Raw genomic sequence first — 17,701 nt, 5'->3', positions numbered from 1 at the left:
GGTACCCTATAGGGTATGCAGAGCAATTTACTCATTCATTCTGTAACCACATATTCAGTGTAATTGTACAACTACACAGTATCATAACACCTAGGTATCACAGTGAACTGGAAACTAATTTTTAGTTACAGGCAGAGTAAAACTAAACTACACACAAACACACATTCCTACATGCACAGTAGAATATTTGTTCACGTGTGTGTGTGTGTGTGTGTGTGTGTGTGTGTGTGACCAAACATGCAAAAACACAAAAATACTCACTACTCATAACTCATAGTCCATGCCACTATTTTCCTACTTATGTTGAATTGTATTTATATTATTGTTACATTATTGTTTTAATGTAGAGATTGATTAAACGGCAAACAAGAAAAAGATGATAAGTATAATGATGTTTTTATTTACCACCGAAAATCTAAACCTTTCGTGGGAAACGCACGTTTCATGGTGTGCGTTTGCGAGAGACTTTACGGTAAACCGGAAACTAATATGGCCACCTCCTTCAGTGTGTAGTGTTGTTGTCTGTGAGAGCAATTGTGCTTTGAGAATAATATAGAGAGTACAAATCCAGAAATGCCATAGACACAGCGCCCTGACTTAAGATGGGTGTTTATCGTGTTGTTGGGACAATGTCCTGGCGGCTTGTGGCTCATAAATCAGCGTGGAGGAGATTATCTCCTGCTCTCTTTCGGTGTTTCTCAGTGAAGCCATCAGTGAGAGACTGCACTGCGCTTTTATACAGAAACCACGGAGAGCCTTCACAAGTTGTTCAGTAAGCACAATGTAGTTCAGTTTTAAAACATTTCCTTTCTGTGTAGCTGATTAAATAAAGACATGTCATTTTGTTTATGGCTGAGCAGGTTGGAGACTCTGCAGCTCCCTCCTCTGGAAAACAACAGCGTTGTGGTAAAAATACTTGCATCTCCTATCAACCCTTCGGATATTAACATGGTCCAAGGCAAGACAGTTACACTCCTTTTGCTTCTTTGCTTGAGTTTCCACAGAGATTAAGGTTTTTATACAACCAATATGTGTTTAAAGCATCTATAAAAAGCTTGTTGATGAAACGAAAATCAGTGCTTATTTAGTCTTTGATATATATATATATATATATATATATATATATATATATATATATATACACACACACACACAGAGAGAGAGAGAGACTTTAACAAGAAACGTTATCTGTTTACGTGAACAGGAACCTATGCAATACTACCTGATCTTCCAGCAGTAGGTGGTAACGAAGGAGTAGGCCAGGTCTTAGAAGTGGGCTGCAATGTGAAAACGATCAAAGTGGGTGACTGGGTCATTCCCAGAGATGCTGGACTTGGTGAGTTATTGTGTTGTACACATACATTTAAGACATTTAATAGACACTGTTATATAGGGCAACATACAAATTTGCTTCAGTGTTTACTCAGACAATAATTTTAGCTAGTTTGCAAAAGATAGAATTTAAAAGCTTTTTATACCTTAAGCTTATGTGCACCCAATTACAAAAGTCAGTATGGATACCTAGATACAAAATGCTCACATTGTACCAAACAGCTGCTAAAATAGGAATTATAGCCAACAGACTCATGTTCTAAACACGACCCATTTGTTTTATACAGGTATGTGGAGAACTGCAGCAGTTTTGAATGCTGATGATTTGGTGACGTTGCCCAGTGAAATCCCCCTCCTTTCAGCAGCCACACTGGGAGTCAACCCTTGCACGGCATTCCGAATGCTCACTGACTTTGAGAATCTAAAGCCAGGTTACTTCAGCTTACTTTGGTTGAATGCAGTAAACAGTTGGCCTCATACAGTTTTCACATCAGTTCATGTACATTTACTGCAATCACTTAAAGGCATACTTCTCAAATGTAATCAAAAAAGACTTTTTTATAAAGTATAAAGAAAAATATACTGGCTCAGTCAGGTATGCTAGTCCTTTACTGTCTCTGCTCATGGCAAAAGCATCTGGAGGGTTTTTTTGTTTTTTTTTAGACAACAGAGAAAACTGCAAAACAGAAAAGCACAAACAGAAATGAGGATATTGCTCTATTATTTCATAGATGGGTTATATTGACTTATTTTTGTGTTTTTAATCACTCAAAGTGGAAATTTCTCCAAACAATGGAGTTGGCTAACTGTATTACCAAAAGTTAAAAAAATCGAGTTACAAAAGTCGAGTTACAAATGTACAGAGGTGGGTAGAGTGGCCAAAAATTGTACTTAAGTAAGAGTATTGTTACTTTAAGATTATATGACTCAAGTAAAAGTAAAAAGTAGTCACCCATTAAATTACTGGAGTAAGAGTAAAATTACTAAGTAACTGCTGAGTAACTTTTTTTGTTTAATCAGGACGTCAAATCATACACCTGAATGCACACCAATTTAAAACAGCAATGAACAAATTCAGAGCTGGAAAAAATCTCGTAAACAACTAAAACAATAATAAATCAAATCTTTACATAATAACATAAACTAAATTCAGCCAAAATAACTTATTTCATGTTGGGCCAGGGGTGCTGTCTCTCTTCGTGTTGTTTGTGAAATGCACAACATTGTATTGTGCTTCTGTGCTCTTTTCTGCCTGTGTTTGCTGCAGGGATTTTGTGAAATGGAGTCAAATGTGACTAGTGGCTACATTTGATTGGTGAGATGCAGTCAAGCGTGGTGAGCGGAATGAAATGCTCAATGTAACGGAGTAAAAGTACAGCTTTATTTTCACAAGTATACTCAAGTAAAAGTAAAAATATGCTGCATTAAAACTACTCTTATTAGTACAATTTATCCCAAACATTACTCAAGTAAATGTAGTGCATTACTACACACCTCTACAAATGAGTTCATGTGGTAATTTAAACAATGAATAAAAAATACAGACTAAACTTCATCAACGTACAAACAACTGTTGTTTTTATTCCAATCAAACACACAGTTCCACGTTAAAAATCACAGAACCTAAAACTGCGTTTCCCCACAATCATTGATATTCCCTTTAATGGAAGGATTTACTTTTTTTGTTTGTTTGTTTTGGGTCAGACAAACAAAACCCAAGAGAATCCCGAATGAGTGGCAACCTTCACTGAAACTATTTCTAAACGCTTTTTTATATTTTGCAAATAACTTTTAATTTCACCTGTAATTTTAGGAGACACAGTAATACAAAATGCAGCTAACAGTGGAGTTGGACAGGCTGTGATTCAGATAGCTGCAGCAAAGGGTGTTCACACTATCAACGTAGTCAGAGACAGGTAAAACTATCTTCAACATTTTTTAATAATTTGTTTTTTAAATGCACACACTTGTTCAAACAGACCCATTTTGGCATGATGGCTGAAGCAGTAAAGAAGACTTCAGCCAAATTTCAATTAAAGATTTTTATTTTCCATTTACCATCTGTGAAAGAGTGTTGTAATGTAATAGGTTGAATATTTATACCTTGCATGTTTACTATCAGATACAGAACTAGTTTTCTCACTCATTTCCCTTTAAATTCTGCATTAACACTTTTAAAACTAGCTAGATAGTGTTAATTCTATTAAAGTAAACTTTGAGTTTGCAGGCACAGTATTTTAATCTTTGTATAACGCATAAATATTTGGGTTTCTTATGCTCCTACAGGCCAGACCTACCACAGTTGACTGAAAGGTTAAAAGCAATAGGAGCCAATCATGTGATTAAGGAGGAGACACTAAGAAGGCCAGAAATGAAGGAACTTTTTAAGGCTGGTTTCCTAAAAGAAGCAGCATTATATTTTAATGTCCTTTAGTCCTGATTTTTACAGTTGTGTAATGACAGGCGTGGTGGTGGTATGCACATGCTGACATCTTGTATCTTGTACAGGTTTGTCCTCGACCCAAGCTGGCCTTGAATGGAGTGGGAGGGAAGAGTGCAACAGAGCTACTGCGTCATTTGCAGTGAGTTAATGTAACACTGACCAGTTTTTATTAAGTAAACCATGAATAGAGAACACTTTTGCTGACTCAAGTTCTATGTTTTGACACTTGATCCCCTGCAGAAGTGGCGGTACTATGGTGACGTATGGAGGGATGGCCAAGCAGCCAGTGACAGTGCCTGTGGTGAGCTTGGAGTAATAATGATACCTTTACCATACATTTGTAAGCACTGTGGTTTTGATTTGTGGGTCTCCCACCTCTTTATTTTATTCAGAGTTCTCTCATCTTCAAGAATGTGAAAGTACGAGGCTTTTGGGTCACTCAGTGGAAAAGGGACAACAGGCACAGTAAGCAGGCAATCTCATATTAGAACCCTTAGAAGAGTTAATAGAGGTGGTGTTTGTGAATGAAAAGTACATTGTTTCTGTCTGTTTCTGTGTGGGGGGAAAAAGAGCTAGGTGACAAATGATGTAGTAGCAGGTATCTGGGTTTGTAAAGAGTGTCTCTTCTGTCTCTCTAAGATGGTGAGGCCTTGGGCAGCATGTTGAATGAGCTTTGCACCCTGATACGCACTGGAAAATTGTCTCCCCCATCCTGCACTGAAGTCAGCTTAAAGGACTTCCACAAAGCTCTGGAAAATGCCATGAAGCCATATATTTCTACCAAACAGGTTTTGGTCATGTGACATAGTATTTAAAGGCCAATTTAACAAAACATACAGTACTGTGCAAATGTTTTAATTAACGGAGGATTTTATAAAAAATGGACATTAAATATTTGCATAATACTGCAAAAAGCCATTATATGTACTTAGTTTTTCTTTTTGTGATATTTGTCAAACCATTGGTCCCGTCTTACACACACTTGCAGCAGATAGGTTTCAGACATCAAAGTCCAGTAAGTGTTATCAGATAATTACTTGTACTTTGAAATTGCAGACACTGTATATAACATCAACATACAACATCAAGTTTATGAACTGCTGAATGATGGGTTGAATCATTTTTTATTATTTCACATAAGAAGTGAAAAAGAATACATTTTTATCAATAAATTCCTGCTATCAAATCCATCACAAAACTAGAGCATGATAACTGTTTTATAAATGTTTTCAGTGCTGAGCAATACAAGGGTTAAAATCCCATTACAATGTTTGGAATCTATTTGAAAAGCATAAAACAACAGATAACAACAGATGTTTTTCGTGTAGTACATAATTAGTATTGTACTTGAATGTCAAGTTTATGATAAGAAAGGAATGGGATTTGTGTTTAAATTACACAGCAAACTGCATTTCAAAACATACATTTATTTTTTTGTCCATAGTTTCACTTCAGGATAATTAAAAAAGAAGACAAACATCATATTAAAATGAAACCTTGATTGGAGTGCAGCCTCAAGGGATGTAACAGCTGAAGCACTTTATAGACTTTAATAGCTGGCCCACATGCTTAGAGTCACTGCTATAGCTACATTAAACAGTATTGGGGCAGTGGAAGATGCCCCCTCCTTTACCACACATTGTTTATAGTCCTCAAAGTCCACCTCTCGCATAGCACACACATGGTCAACACGGCAGTCGGCATCACATAATGCCAGGTCGTAGTTCACCGAGTTGAACTTGTAGTATTTCTGCAGGTAGCAGCTCTCTTCAGCTATCCGCTCTAAAACACGATGCATGGACACTGGAGAGGCATCTGGCACCATGAATGTCTCAGTCAGACGATACTCCTTCTCCCAGCGTGGCCGGGCAATGTTTGCATGTGTCAGATTTAGGTAGTAGGTCACAATATCCTAGATGAAAGGGATATCAAGATTTGCTTTGTCATTTTTAATAGGGCAACATAAGAATAATGCCTAAACGCCTAAATAATATTTTTATCATACCTTAACCAGGAGTGTTTTAACATCATACTCAAACACTCGAATGCCAGGGTTGTTTGCCCCATCCTCTACTCCAGGCAGTGTTGTTTTCCAAGGTGTGATTCCTGGAGTCAGGAACATTGCATTTATTGGAAATCCTGTAGAAATACATTGCATTAGTTTTTTTTTTATTGAAAACATTCTATAATTAAACAATGCATTTCATTTTATTACTTTGACTTTATAAAAATTAATAATGACATACCTGATTTGTAGAACATTCGAAAGCTGTCAGTGTGGTGATGACCAAAGAACTGCCCAAATATGATATCATGGTACTTCTGAATAAGCTCCAAGTAGTTTTTATTGAACTGAGGCTGAAACCATGGCTTATGTCGTTTCTTCTCAAATAAACCAGGAGGAACATGGCCCAAAATATATACCTAATGAAGAAAAACATCCAGTCCCACATGAAGTGCTGAAGCATAGGGCGTGCACCTTTGAAACCACAATAAATATACACATTTGGAACTTGGAGAGAATTAAAACTGAAACAACATTACCTTTTCTTTGTTTTTCTTTGCCTCTGATAGCACTTGATCTGCCCATTTGAATTGTTCTGCTGGATCTTTGATATTTTCTGTGACACTATTCTGGTCATAATACAAATTGGTATTGAGAACCAGGACTCTGAGACCCGTTTGATTTAGCAGTTTCTCTGTGTAATATCCACCTACACAAACAAGTTTGAAAACATTGAATAAAACCTTTATTACATAATTGTTAATGGTTACACACACACACACACATTTTTTTTGGGTCCTGGCTCTCTTTTACCTCTTTTAAATGTAACTCTCGATGCAGGATCCAGCCAGTCTTCCCAAAGTTTTTGTATTTGTACATAAATGTTGTTTTGCTCAGGTGGCAGCTGGCTCTTTGGATGGTAGTCATGATTTCCCAGAGCTGAGTAGACCTTAGTGTCTGAAAACAACAAAACCAGGCAATGAATACAAAGAATCATAAAGCATTACCAGATTATATATTTTCTGTTCTATTAATTTTTTTTCAGCACATACTAGGAAACAGCTCTTTTATTTTGTGGGTGAGGTTTCCAATTATTCTCAGGACCGCTTCTTCTCCCAGATCTTCATTGGGTACATGAGGTGTATCATCTCTATGAAACAGTTGAAATGAATGTTTATCTAATGTCAAAGGTATACACACATTAAAAAGTGTATAAAATATTATAGGAAAACCTCTTATTAAATTAAATTCATATGGTTTGTCCAGAGGTGAAATACATTTTGAATACCCCAGGACAATTTATTGGCTAATTAAAAAGAAAGACAGTTAATACCCTGTCCAAATGATGAAGTCTGGTTCAGGCAGGATATCCCTCATTGCGTGAATGGATGAATTAATGAGCTCCCATGGTGAATCACAGAGATAGTCTCCAAATTTACCCGCATCGGGTGTTGGGCGGTTTCCACTTGAGTTACAGGCAAATGCTAAGTTTCCATTATTTAGATTGTAGGTCGGATCCCAATGGAGGTCTGTGATATGCCAGAAACTACCTGAAATTAACAAATATATATGAACATATATTAATACATGGGTGGCATGGTGGTGCAGCAGGTAATGTCTCAGTCACACAGCTCCAGGGACTTGGAGGTTGTGGGTTCGATTCCCGCTCCGGGTGACTGTCTGTGAGGAGTTGGTGTGTTCTCCTCGTGTCTGCGTGGGTCCTCCAGGTGCTCCGGTTTCCTCCCACAGTCCAAAAACACACGTTGGTAGGTGGATTGGCGACTCAAAAGTGTGTCTGTGTTGCCCTGTGAAGGACTGGTGCCCCCTCCAGGGTGTATTCCTGACTTGCGCCCATTGATTCCAGGTAGGCTCTGGACCCACCGCGACCCTGAACTGGATAAGCAGTTACAGAGAATGAATGAATGAATATATTAATACAAAAAAGAAATTATATTATAACAGACCTTGTTGTCTGTCTATTTTATCAGCTTTACTGACCATATAGGTGTACTTTTCAGTTCAACAATAACAGACTCTAATCCATCTGTTGCTCTGCATACATTGTTACACCCTTCACTCTGTTCCTCACTGGTCAGGACTCCCAGTGTTGGTTGTTTGAATGGATCAGACACAGCAGTGCTGTTGGGGCTTTTACACCCCTCGATCGCTGCTGAACATCAACCAAGAATATCCAGCCCACAGAATCCAGTAACCAACCGTGCAGCAACATCTTATATATCAGCACCTGCCCAGAATTCCTGTCTCTACTGCTTCTCTACTTAAAAGCAAAACTTTCACATTTTACCCTAAAATCTTATCATGTTTTTCTTCAATATGTATTCTCTTAATTTTAACTTCCCTTTACACATAATAGACCCAGTTCTGAGTACATATATATAAATATGTTTTTATATTTTAGACAAATGTTACACACTCACCAGACAACACTTTGCTTTGCCCATAGACAGATAAACAGCTGAGAAAAAGTATTTTCCAGATAGACTCCATACTAATATCTACCAAGCTGTAGTCAAGACTGTAGTCACTCTTGGTCTGTGGACCAAGTTAAATGGTATCAAACTGTAAAGGCATGCAATTGTCAGCTGGTGGTAAAATGAAAGATAAGATAGGCCAACTGGAGCCAGCGGAATGCCTCACTACCATCAGTGTTCATATGAGAATAATTTCCAGTCAATTAATACTGTTGATAATATATGGTTTTAAGATTAAGAACCTCAAGTTTCTAGTGTCTGTTTTCCCATAAAAAATATCTGTTGTAACTGCTCAGTAGCTTTGTTAGCCCTGTTCACCAGTGACCCTGAACGAAAAACGAGATGAGGACTTTGGCCATGTGCTGAAATTCCCAGTGAACAGCTGCACTGTACAGTTTAAATTTATTTTTGGCCATGTTGCCTGCTCAGATCTCAACAGATGATGTGCCATAGACCTTGTATTTACACACTGATTTAACAGGGAAAATAGCTACATTATAAATTAATAATTAAATAAATAAATCCGTGATAATTTCCTGTTAGGGTTGCACGGTGGCGCAGCAGGTAGTGTTGCTGTCACCAGCAGGAGCTGTAGCCGAGATGTTACTGTGCTGTCACCTTTTGTCTCGTCACACTAATACCGGAAGTACGGCACAGCAAAAAAACTGTTTCCAACCACAGGTGGAGTAGCGACTCATGTTCGTGTCACTGTGTGTGTCAACCTGTTAAGTACTTACGCCCCCTCCATGGTGTTTTCGCTGCTTTGCGCCCAGTGATTCTGCGTATACTCTGGACACACCACGACCCTAAACTGAATAAACGGTTACAGATATTTAATTAATTGTATCATTTTCCAGTTATTGTATTCTCTTTATCTGATAAACGTCATGTTAAGTCCAGAGTCCTCTTCTAAATTGTCCGTGCACACACACTGGTACACTTCCCGCTATTTTAATCATTAGATCTGGTATAGGTTGATCATACTGGTATTTGTCAGTCATTTCTGCAACATTTCAAAATCTGTAGCTACAACATACCCTCGCTAAACATGAATTACCTTGATAACCACTATCTTAATACATCCTCACAAATTGATTGCTTTGTGTCTGTCATATCAACCTAAATGTATTATTTATTATTATTTTTTGCATTGCAAGCATTTTATAAAATGTATTTTTTACTGTTAAAATTGTGTATATTAATCATGTGTATTGATATTATTAACATATTTTATAAGAAAACCCTTTACTTAATTGAATATTCATGCAGTTTTCCATTTTTTAATAATCCAGGGCGATTTGTCAATATGATTAAGTCTTGATCAGACAACACTCATTGCATGCATGGATGAATTAATAAGCTCCCAAATCTGTTAAACATAGAATGATATTTTACTGCAACATTTGCTCGCCGCCTGTAGAGGGAGTAAAATTAATTTGTAAACTAAAGTGAATGAAGAGAACTTCAGAAGAGAATTTTGTTTGCGTTTCTTCTTCATTCTAGTTGCTATTCCATCCAAAATATATATATATATATATATTTAATTATTGTTTGCAGCCTCCAGGACTATTATGGATCATGGTCCAGTCTTTCTTCTTATATGCTATTTTTTTCCCACGAAAAAACGGCATACCACACATACAAACGCATGAAGGTGGCACATTCTTTTGCTTGTTGGCTCTATATAAGATATATGCCCATATATAGGAGTTATTAGTTTGGGTTTCTTTAGTTACATGGTGGTATACAGTATACCATATGAAATTTGCTCAGCAGAGTAAAACCTGTCCGTGTTGTATGAAGAACACATTGGTGTCAATAAAGCTTTTTTAGGGGCTGGATTTCGCGGGATTTTTTGACGCATGCGCACGCTGGAAGGGTTTGAGCGCGCGAGTCCGGAGAGTGGGTCGGGGCTGTGTTTATATCTGAGTTATTGTATTAGTGCTCCACTTTCTCCCTAAAAACACCAACAGCTATCACTGTCACTCGGAGCCGAGATATGTGGAATCAAGGTAAGCGGCGCCGCTAAGTAAATACTTCGGTTGGCCTGAAATGCGGGGTTGTTAGCTCCTCCGTTAACGACATGAACACTGCTGGAGCATGGGCTATTCACTATAACGATAATGTTGTTATTCACTTATTATTATGACCCTTAGACTGCTGAAACATCGCAAGTGTGTGTTTAACCTCGCTATCTCGCCTTTAACTCGTTCACCATTGCCCTGAGAGCTAAAGTTAGTTCCAGTGAGACGTTATGAAGCTACACTTTGCTAAATTATCTGTCCCATCGTAAAAGATGTAGCTTCTCATTTGAGCGCGTTAGTCCACCTTAATAGGAGCAGCTTCTTCTTCCCCGACCTTATTCCACCGTGTACTACAGGTCACTGCACCATTTAAGGTGGATTAATTCCAGTAAATTAAGGGATTACCTTGTTTTAACTGTATTCTGAGTTGGGTTCTCTTCTGACTTCTGTATTAAGGTTGATCTGAGTTTCACCTGTCACTAAAAGTCTGACGCTCATAGAGTAAACAGTAGGTTATTTTGGCGCATTCTGTATATCAGGATTCTGTGAGATACTCTTAAAGGGCACCGATACTTGAAAACGTCAGTTCAATTCTGACTTTAAACTGTAGCCAGTCTTTCAGAATGGATTAATGTCAAATGAATCACTACAGAAAAACGTAACCACTATGATTTGTTGACAGTGGTGTTGACTGGAACAATGAGGTTTATAATGCAAATGCAGCATTTTTTTAACTTCCAGTCCAAATCCACCAGTGAATCTACATGTTTTAGCTTTTATATGTAGAGGTTCATAATGGTAAAGTTATGGTATAAAAATAAAAAAGAGCATGAATAATGCATTGTGTTTGTGTGTGCAAATGTAATGAAGCATATTGTGAGCTGTGGTAATGTGATCAAGTTTATGACAAGTCCCCCACCCCTAGATACAGCTTTAGTGCCGGTTACTGGGTATAGAGGGTTGTTTTGCTGCGGCGCTGAGAGCAGCAGGTCAGTGCTGAAAAACTGGGAATTTAAAGCTATGCTTTTAGGTAGAATTTATGCAGGCGCCATGTCCACATTTTTTATATATATTTTTATTTTTATATGAAAATGTCTGGTACCATTCATCTTTTCCAAATATACTGTTGTGTTTGTATTGGCCTCTTTGACCTCTACATCAAAAAAATAATAAGGAAATTAAAATCATGTTCTTTCTCTATATTGTATTGAAAATGTATTGTATATTGGAGCAAAAACAGCAATATGTATTGTGTAGTGAAATTTGTGTTTTGTTGCACTCCTAAGGGTTACAGAAAATGCATGAATGAATAAATAATGTCCTTCTCCTCACTTAATATCCTCTACTCTTCTCAGGAAGCTATGGAGAAGCCAGCATGGGTGGTGGATACACACAGTCACCAGGGGGCTTTGGCTCACCTGCAGCGTCTCAGGGAGGAGACAAAAAAGGGGTCAGTCTTATTTTGTATTGCACTGTTTGCAGATTTTGCTGGTGTTATGTGTGTACTTTACGCACAGCAAACGCACAGCAAATTCACCCGTGTTAAATCAACACTGTTAGTGTTAACACAGAGAGTGTTAAATTCTTACACTAACAGTGTTAATTTAACACTAATAGTGTTAATATAACACTGGTGAATTTACTGTGTGTATGGAAGCAAATCTGTCTCATCAGACTTTGAAATATTATCACCTTTGAATTTGTAGCACTGAATTTTTTTGCACTGAAATTATGCATCTGAATCTTGTTGCTTTTGAATTTAAGTCTTCAGATTTCCACCTCTGAATATTTTGCTTCGCAATTATGCATCTGAATATAATTGCTCTTGAATTGAACTCGTAAATTTTCAAGAACACGTTTTCACTATTTTTATTCAAGGTTAATAAATTCAGATAAAAAAATTCAGTGCTACAAATTCAAAGGTGGTAATATTTCAAAGTCTGATGAGACAGATTTGCTTCTGTATTAATGTTAATAGACATGCCTTTCTTAATTATTGTCGGTTTGTTTATTTATTAATTATTTTTGTTTATAAATAAATAGAGAACAAGGGCACAACAGATTGTTCCCTGCACAGTTTCACAACTCATGTCTGCAGCACAATCAGAGGATGTCTTCAGAGTGGGCGACGTTGACGTTGCACAGGTGGGTTTTACGTATGGCTTTTTCCACACACAAAATGCCAGAGCAAGGTCCGAACCAAGGTTTGTGTGTTGTTACATTTTGCACATTTTATCATTAAATTTTGCGAGCATACTTTCACACAGCAAACAAACCGGGCCTTGGTCCAATTTGATTAAAACTGAGACCTCTTTTTGTCTGTTTATATTTTGGTCATGGTCTAGACTCTGTGTGCCTGAAAGTACCTTAAATGCCCCCTGCTTCTAAAAGGATCTATTTTAATGTATGTTTCTTGTGTACTTTATAGGTCACTATTGTAGGTATCATCAGAAGCACAGATAAATCCATGACTAACATCCAATACAAAGTGGATGACATGACAGCTGCCCCGATGGATGTGAAGCAATGGGTTGACACAGAGGTAGGTTTGACACAAAGGTGTTTAGTTAAAAGAAACAAAAGTTTCCTGAAAATATCTTTAAAAATATGCAAATATTTAAAAAGTATCAATTAGAGAGCATAAACTCAATAACAAGTGCACATTAACTTGTTCTTAAATTTGCATTTTTAGGATCCCAGTGTGGATAGCTCAGTCATCCCACCAAATACATATGTCAAGGTCTCTGGCAACCTTCGATCTTTTCAGGTGAGAATCTTTGTGCACTTTGATCTGCTCCACAACTTCAACAATATCTCTTAAACTACGTTTTATACTAAGGAAATGCAAACCCCATTTCCAGAAAAACTTAGACACTTACTAAAATGCAAGAAAGACTGGAATCTGTAAATTGCTTATTCACCAGGACAATTAAAAGATTTGTTTTGCTTTGATGAACATAATGATATTTGTCATATTAAAACAAATGTAGTAAAACCTGGCACAGAGGTATGTTTATCACCAGAGCACATCACCTTTTATTTATATATATTTTTCAGCATTTCCTATTTGAAGATCCTAATTTTGCCTATTTTTGATGTATAAAAAACTGCTCAACACACTGTGGCTGCTGTTGTCTGATAGACCGTATATATTTAATAGACTGACCTGCAGGCAGGCCAGTTATGTGCACAAACTCTGGCTACGAAACCACGCTGTAGTAACTTTTGCAGAATGAGACTCAGTTTCTCAGTTCATGAGAAAAGGTGTAGTCTTGACAGCAGTGTACAACAGTACTTCAAAGTACATATACACACCTCTGCACCAATGATACCTTCTCATTTCTGCAGATCACCCATGCCGTGAAAACTGATGCACCCCTATGCCATTATAAATGTAGTTTTCTGCACCAGTTTTTTTCACATAACAGGCTCTGTGGCCTTCATATTAGGCACGTAGAATCTGAGGTTTGTTTTTCATCTGACCCGAGAAAGAACTTTCACTGACTTTGTCCAGCTTAAATATTATATATTTTATATTTGCCTGTTACAAATATACAGGATTAAGAGAATTAACAAACCATGTCACCAATACACAACTTCCAGATAATCTGCCCACTTCTTTTGCAGTGGAAAATTGGCACAGGTAATCGAACACGGTTTGGAGAGTTCTGGGTTCGGGTTAGTAATAGAAACATGCCCACATTCATAAATAAATGTAAAAAAATTCCTAAAATTTCCATGTAGCCCATATATAATGTTTGATGTTGATGTTACTAAGTTAATGAATCAAACAGTTACTAGATCATCAGCTGCAGTCTGTTTTGTTAAACACATCAAACATGTTTATTTTTTTAAACAGATTCAAATTATTGTGCTTACACTTTTTTTTAAATCTATGTTATGTTGATGAATGGTAGACTACTGACCCATACGACCCTGAACTGGATAAGCAGTTACAGTAAATGAATAAATGAATGAGTGAATGATTGTTGCAGAAACAGCATAAGCAAGTATATCGTCACTGTCCAATTAAAACCATGTATCAAGTTTAATACATTTGAACACCTTCCCTTCACACTGTGTGAAAAATTCATGATGAATGAACCAATATAAATGTTACAAAATCTTTTAACATACATTTCCATTGTAAGTTAAGAAGGTTTTTTCCTTCTACTGTAAAGTTACTACTTTGGGAGATGTTTTAATTATGTAATGATGATATGTAAGATTTCGTATTGGGTTCAAATCCAGGTGATGCAGAGACCATCTGAGGCTGGGAGTCCTCAATTGTTTTCTCACATGAACTTCAGATGTCTGGAATTGATTCTTTAGACATTTTCATGTGTGAAAACAGCTTAGGACTCTATATGTAGAGTCTCACATGTAGATTAAAGCTAACAATTTTTCATGTCAGACACCGTTTCACAGCTGAAAATATTCAGATTTTTTTTTTTGGCTTGGGGCAGTGCCTGTGTAGGGCAAGCAGGATGCATGGCATGAATTAACTGAGATTCTCTGGAATATTCCCAGCTTTATTTACACATTGGCTCATTCAGACATTACCATGACGTTGTACTAGGTTGAATACAGCCAGAATAAACTCGGGGTAACATCCAGTACAAATGTTATGGATGTTTGCTTTCTCACATACAGCTCTTTCGGATAAAATCAGAAAATCGCTAGGTTATTGTGACTGCTCTAAAGAGCATAACTGGCTATAATCTCTAGGTCAGTAAAATAGCCCTTCTCTCCATTACTGCTCATGTCATCAGCTGTGACAGATCTAAGCACTGTGCAGCCCCTCCGACATGCTAAACCTTTCAATGGTGTTTCATCAGTAGCTTTTTGGGGTGTATTCCAATTCTATGGGTCTGAGTGCAATTTAGGGATATTGTCTGAAAAGGTGGAATCAGAACCGAACAATAACTGGGGATATAATTGTGTGATATACCCAAAAAAACAGGTCATGACTGATTTTCACATTGAGTGTCTATGTGTTGTAGTTTTGCGTACACAGTTTAACATGGTTTTGTCATAATCTCCTAGAATAACAGGTCTTTGGTGGCATTCAGTGTCCGGCCTTTAGAAGACATGAATGAGATAACATCACATATGCTGGAGGTTGTACAAGCTCATATGCTGCTTAGCAAACCACAAACCATGGTGAGACATTCTCAACACTTACAAACCCAAAAACTTCCTGAACACATCAAAGCTGTTGGTCAGTTTTGCCATGTCTTTAGGGCTGAAAATCATGAACAAATATTTAACTGTAACAATACAGAAGAAAATTGTGACTGCAGTTTAATTTCTTATTGTTTGAATTCTTTTAATTGCTCTTTTGCAGTACTGTACATTTGTTTTTCTAAACAAAAAGCATGAAGACAAAATCATATTAACCCACTTAAATTCTTCTCATAAATTGTAGTCTAAATGATGAAGTTGTTAAATTACATTTTGTAACATTTTTACATGTAGTGGTGCATGTTACTGTAGAATGACGTTGACTTTCTTTTCCCAGACAGGGGGAGGAGGAATGAACAGTAGCATCATGCAAATATCACGTCCTGGCATGGGTGGCATGGCCTTGACAGGGGGCTATTCTGGTGCCGTTTCTTCGGTCAATAATGGTTTGAGCCCTAATCAAAACCAGGTGAAAACAATTGCTTGACTTAAGGATGAATGCCAATGTTTTTAAAGTGATAAATTAACAGCATTCAGCCACAAGAACATTAACAGACTGCTGCTGTTGCATTTTTTTGGGTTCACATGTGAGACACTGGCTCATCTCAAAATGTCTGATGCCTTGTCACAGGCTTTGCATTGGGCATGGTTACTATGATCATTTGTAGCTCTTCAGGGCATCCATTATCTTTTTTTATTATTTTTTTTTTATTATTATTTTTTTTATAATCAACAGTGTTGATATGTATAATCATTTTCAACTGCAGTATTTGTGACTACTCTGCAGATCTGTGTATTCTGAATTTTGCATAATGAAAAACAAAGTGATAGATAGAGCTGGTGCATGATTATGTTTTGGTCTCTTCTTTGCAGGTTTTATCCTTGATAAAGAGCTGCCCAGAGCCTCAGGGCATCAGTATACAGGAGCTAAAGCAGAGATTGAGTGGCATGAGCATGACTGTGATCAGGTACCTATGATTTCTTCTTTATTGGTTTATCTTCTTCTATGTGATTGCAGTCATTTAAAAACATGATTGGTGTTGCTGCTGGAGTTCCTTTTTTTTTTTTTTTTTTTAAAAAGGGAACTATTTAAATGCAAGACTGCAAGATTTTTAGAACTTCTCTCTGGGTGTTTGCTTTGTTTCACACGTTCATACCATGAGAGACTTTTCGAAGTATTTAAGTTTCCCTGTTACATTTTTTTAGCATTTCTTTAAAGTCCAGGTTGGTGAAAGTGCATATGTCCTGCATATATCACATTAAAGCAGGACAACATTTATAAAATGTTAACACTTTAACGTGCCTATATTGGGATTGTCTTTTAAATTGAAACAACTTGCTTATACTTTGAGAATGATAATTTTGTTTTGTTTTGTGTGAGGAAGATTTAAGTGGGTGTGGGTGTGGTGGTGGTTGATGTTTTGTAATCATCTGTACTAGCTTAGAACAGATATTACAAATGAATTTTGATGTATTTATAGTACAGAATTTATATATTATTTTCAGCATTTATGTACATCGACATTGTGTAAATTGTGTAGTTATGGACATTGTAAATTCCATGTTACTTAATCCCAGTTTTTAGCCTATGTGCTTGTATGGTTTATATTCTTTGTTCTAATGCTTGACTGTGGTTACTGCATGCTATTTTTTTTTTCTCTTCGCCCTATAGTTCTGAGAAAGTTCACTGATGCTACTTTCATTAGGCATACACTGCACTGCCTGTGTGGTTAGCCAACTTGTGATTTCTACCCTAAAATGCAATGTCCTTTGATAATACTACTTATGCTTTAAAGCGCTGTTTTTAACTTTGTTTATGTATTTATTTTTTGAGTGGGAATCTGAATTTGAATTCTATATACAGACAGGTTGTGGACTTCCTCAGCAATGAAGGACATATTTTCTCTACTATTGACGAAGACCACTTCAGATCCACAGATCAAGATGCCTAAGGAACCATCAAGCAACGCGTGTTGCAGCTCACCATCTGTCAAATTAGTTACTATGTATACACACAGATGTTCTCACCTACATTGCCTCTACTGACTGAGCTGACCTGCAAAAATGTTGAGACCAGGAAGTGGTCAAAGAGTTTAGTTTTAGCAGAACTACATTTAATGTGAGCAGTCAGAGATGTTAACAGTTCCAGAAGATAGCAGAGGCAGCAGTAAGGCCAAACAACTTTTCACACATACTATTTTAATAAAAAAAAATACACAAT

The 17,701-nt window shown here is 37.0% G+C and overlaps 3 protein-coding genes across 3 annotated transcripts; 2 read left to right on the top strand and 1 right to left on the bottom strand.

Annotated features, from left to right (window-relative positions):
• The first annotated feature begins 466 nt into the window (after positions 1 to 466).
• Positions 467 to 4,905, top strand: mecr (mitochondrial trans-2-enoyl-CoA reductase). Its single transcript, XM_066683330.1, has 10 exons — positions 467 to 772; positions 861 to 958; positions 1,205 to 1,336; positions 1,620 to 1,763; positions 3,146 to 3,248; positions 3,619 to 3,721; positions 3,841 to 3,914; positions 4,016 to 4,076; positions 4,168 to 4,240; positions 4,415 to 4,905. Exons 1-10 carry the CDS (start codon positions 603 to 605, stop codon positions 4,576 to 4,578), a joined length of 1,122 nt encoding a protein of 373 aa, XP_066539427.1. The 5' UTR covers positions 467 to 602; the 3' UTR covers positions 4,579 to 4,905.
• A 198-nt stretch (positions 4,906 to 5,103) lies between these two features.
• smpdl3b (sphingomyelin phosphodiesterase acid like 3B) lies at positions 5,104 to 8,299 on the bottom strand. The gene is made up of 8 exons (XM_066684110.1): positions 8,219 to 8,299; positions 7,114 to 7,330; positions 6,833 to 6,930; positions 6,594 to 6,737; positions 6,320 to 6,489; positions 6,022 to 6,199; positions 5,781 to 5,914; positions 5,104 to 5,687 (listed from the first exon to the last, which is right to left on the bottom strand). Exons 1-8 carry the CDS (start codon positions 8,286 to 8,288, stop codon positions 5,325 to 5,327), a joined length of 1,374 nt encoding a protein of 457 aa, XP_066540207.1. The 5' UTR covers positions 8,289 to 8,299; the 3' UTR covers positions 5,104 to 5,324.
• A 1,826-nt stretch (positions 8,300 to 10,125) lies between these two features.
• On the top strand, positions 10,126 to 17,700 carry rpa2 (replication protein A2). Its single transcript, XM_066683994.1, has 9 exons — positions 10,126 to 10,284; positions 11,652 to 11,746; positions 12,340 to 12,441; positions 12,725 to 12,838; positions 12,989 to 13,063; positions 15,343 to 15,459; positions 15,818 to 15,949; positions 16,354 to 16,448; positions 17,345 to 17,700. Exons 1-9 carry the CDS (start codon positions 10,272 to 10,274, stop codon positions 17,430 to 17,432), a joined length of 831 nt encoding a protein of 276 aa, XP_066540091.1. The 5' UTR covers positions 10,126 to 10,271; the 3' UTR covers positions 17,433 to 17,700.
• Position 17,701: the final 1 nt, after the last annotated feature.

Source organism: Hoplias malabaricus, chromosome 10 (genome assembly GCF_029633855.1).
Source record: "Hoplias malabaricus isolate fHopMal1 chromosome 10, fHopMal1.hap1, whole genome shotgun sequence".
NCBI lineage: Eukaryota > Metazoa > Chordata > Actinopteri > Characiformes > Erythrinidae > Hoplias > Hoplias malabaricus.
Note: the sequence above shows the minus strand (reverse complement) of the source record. Positions and strands in the feature narration are given on the sequence as shown.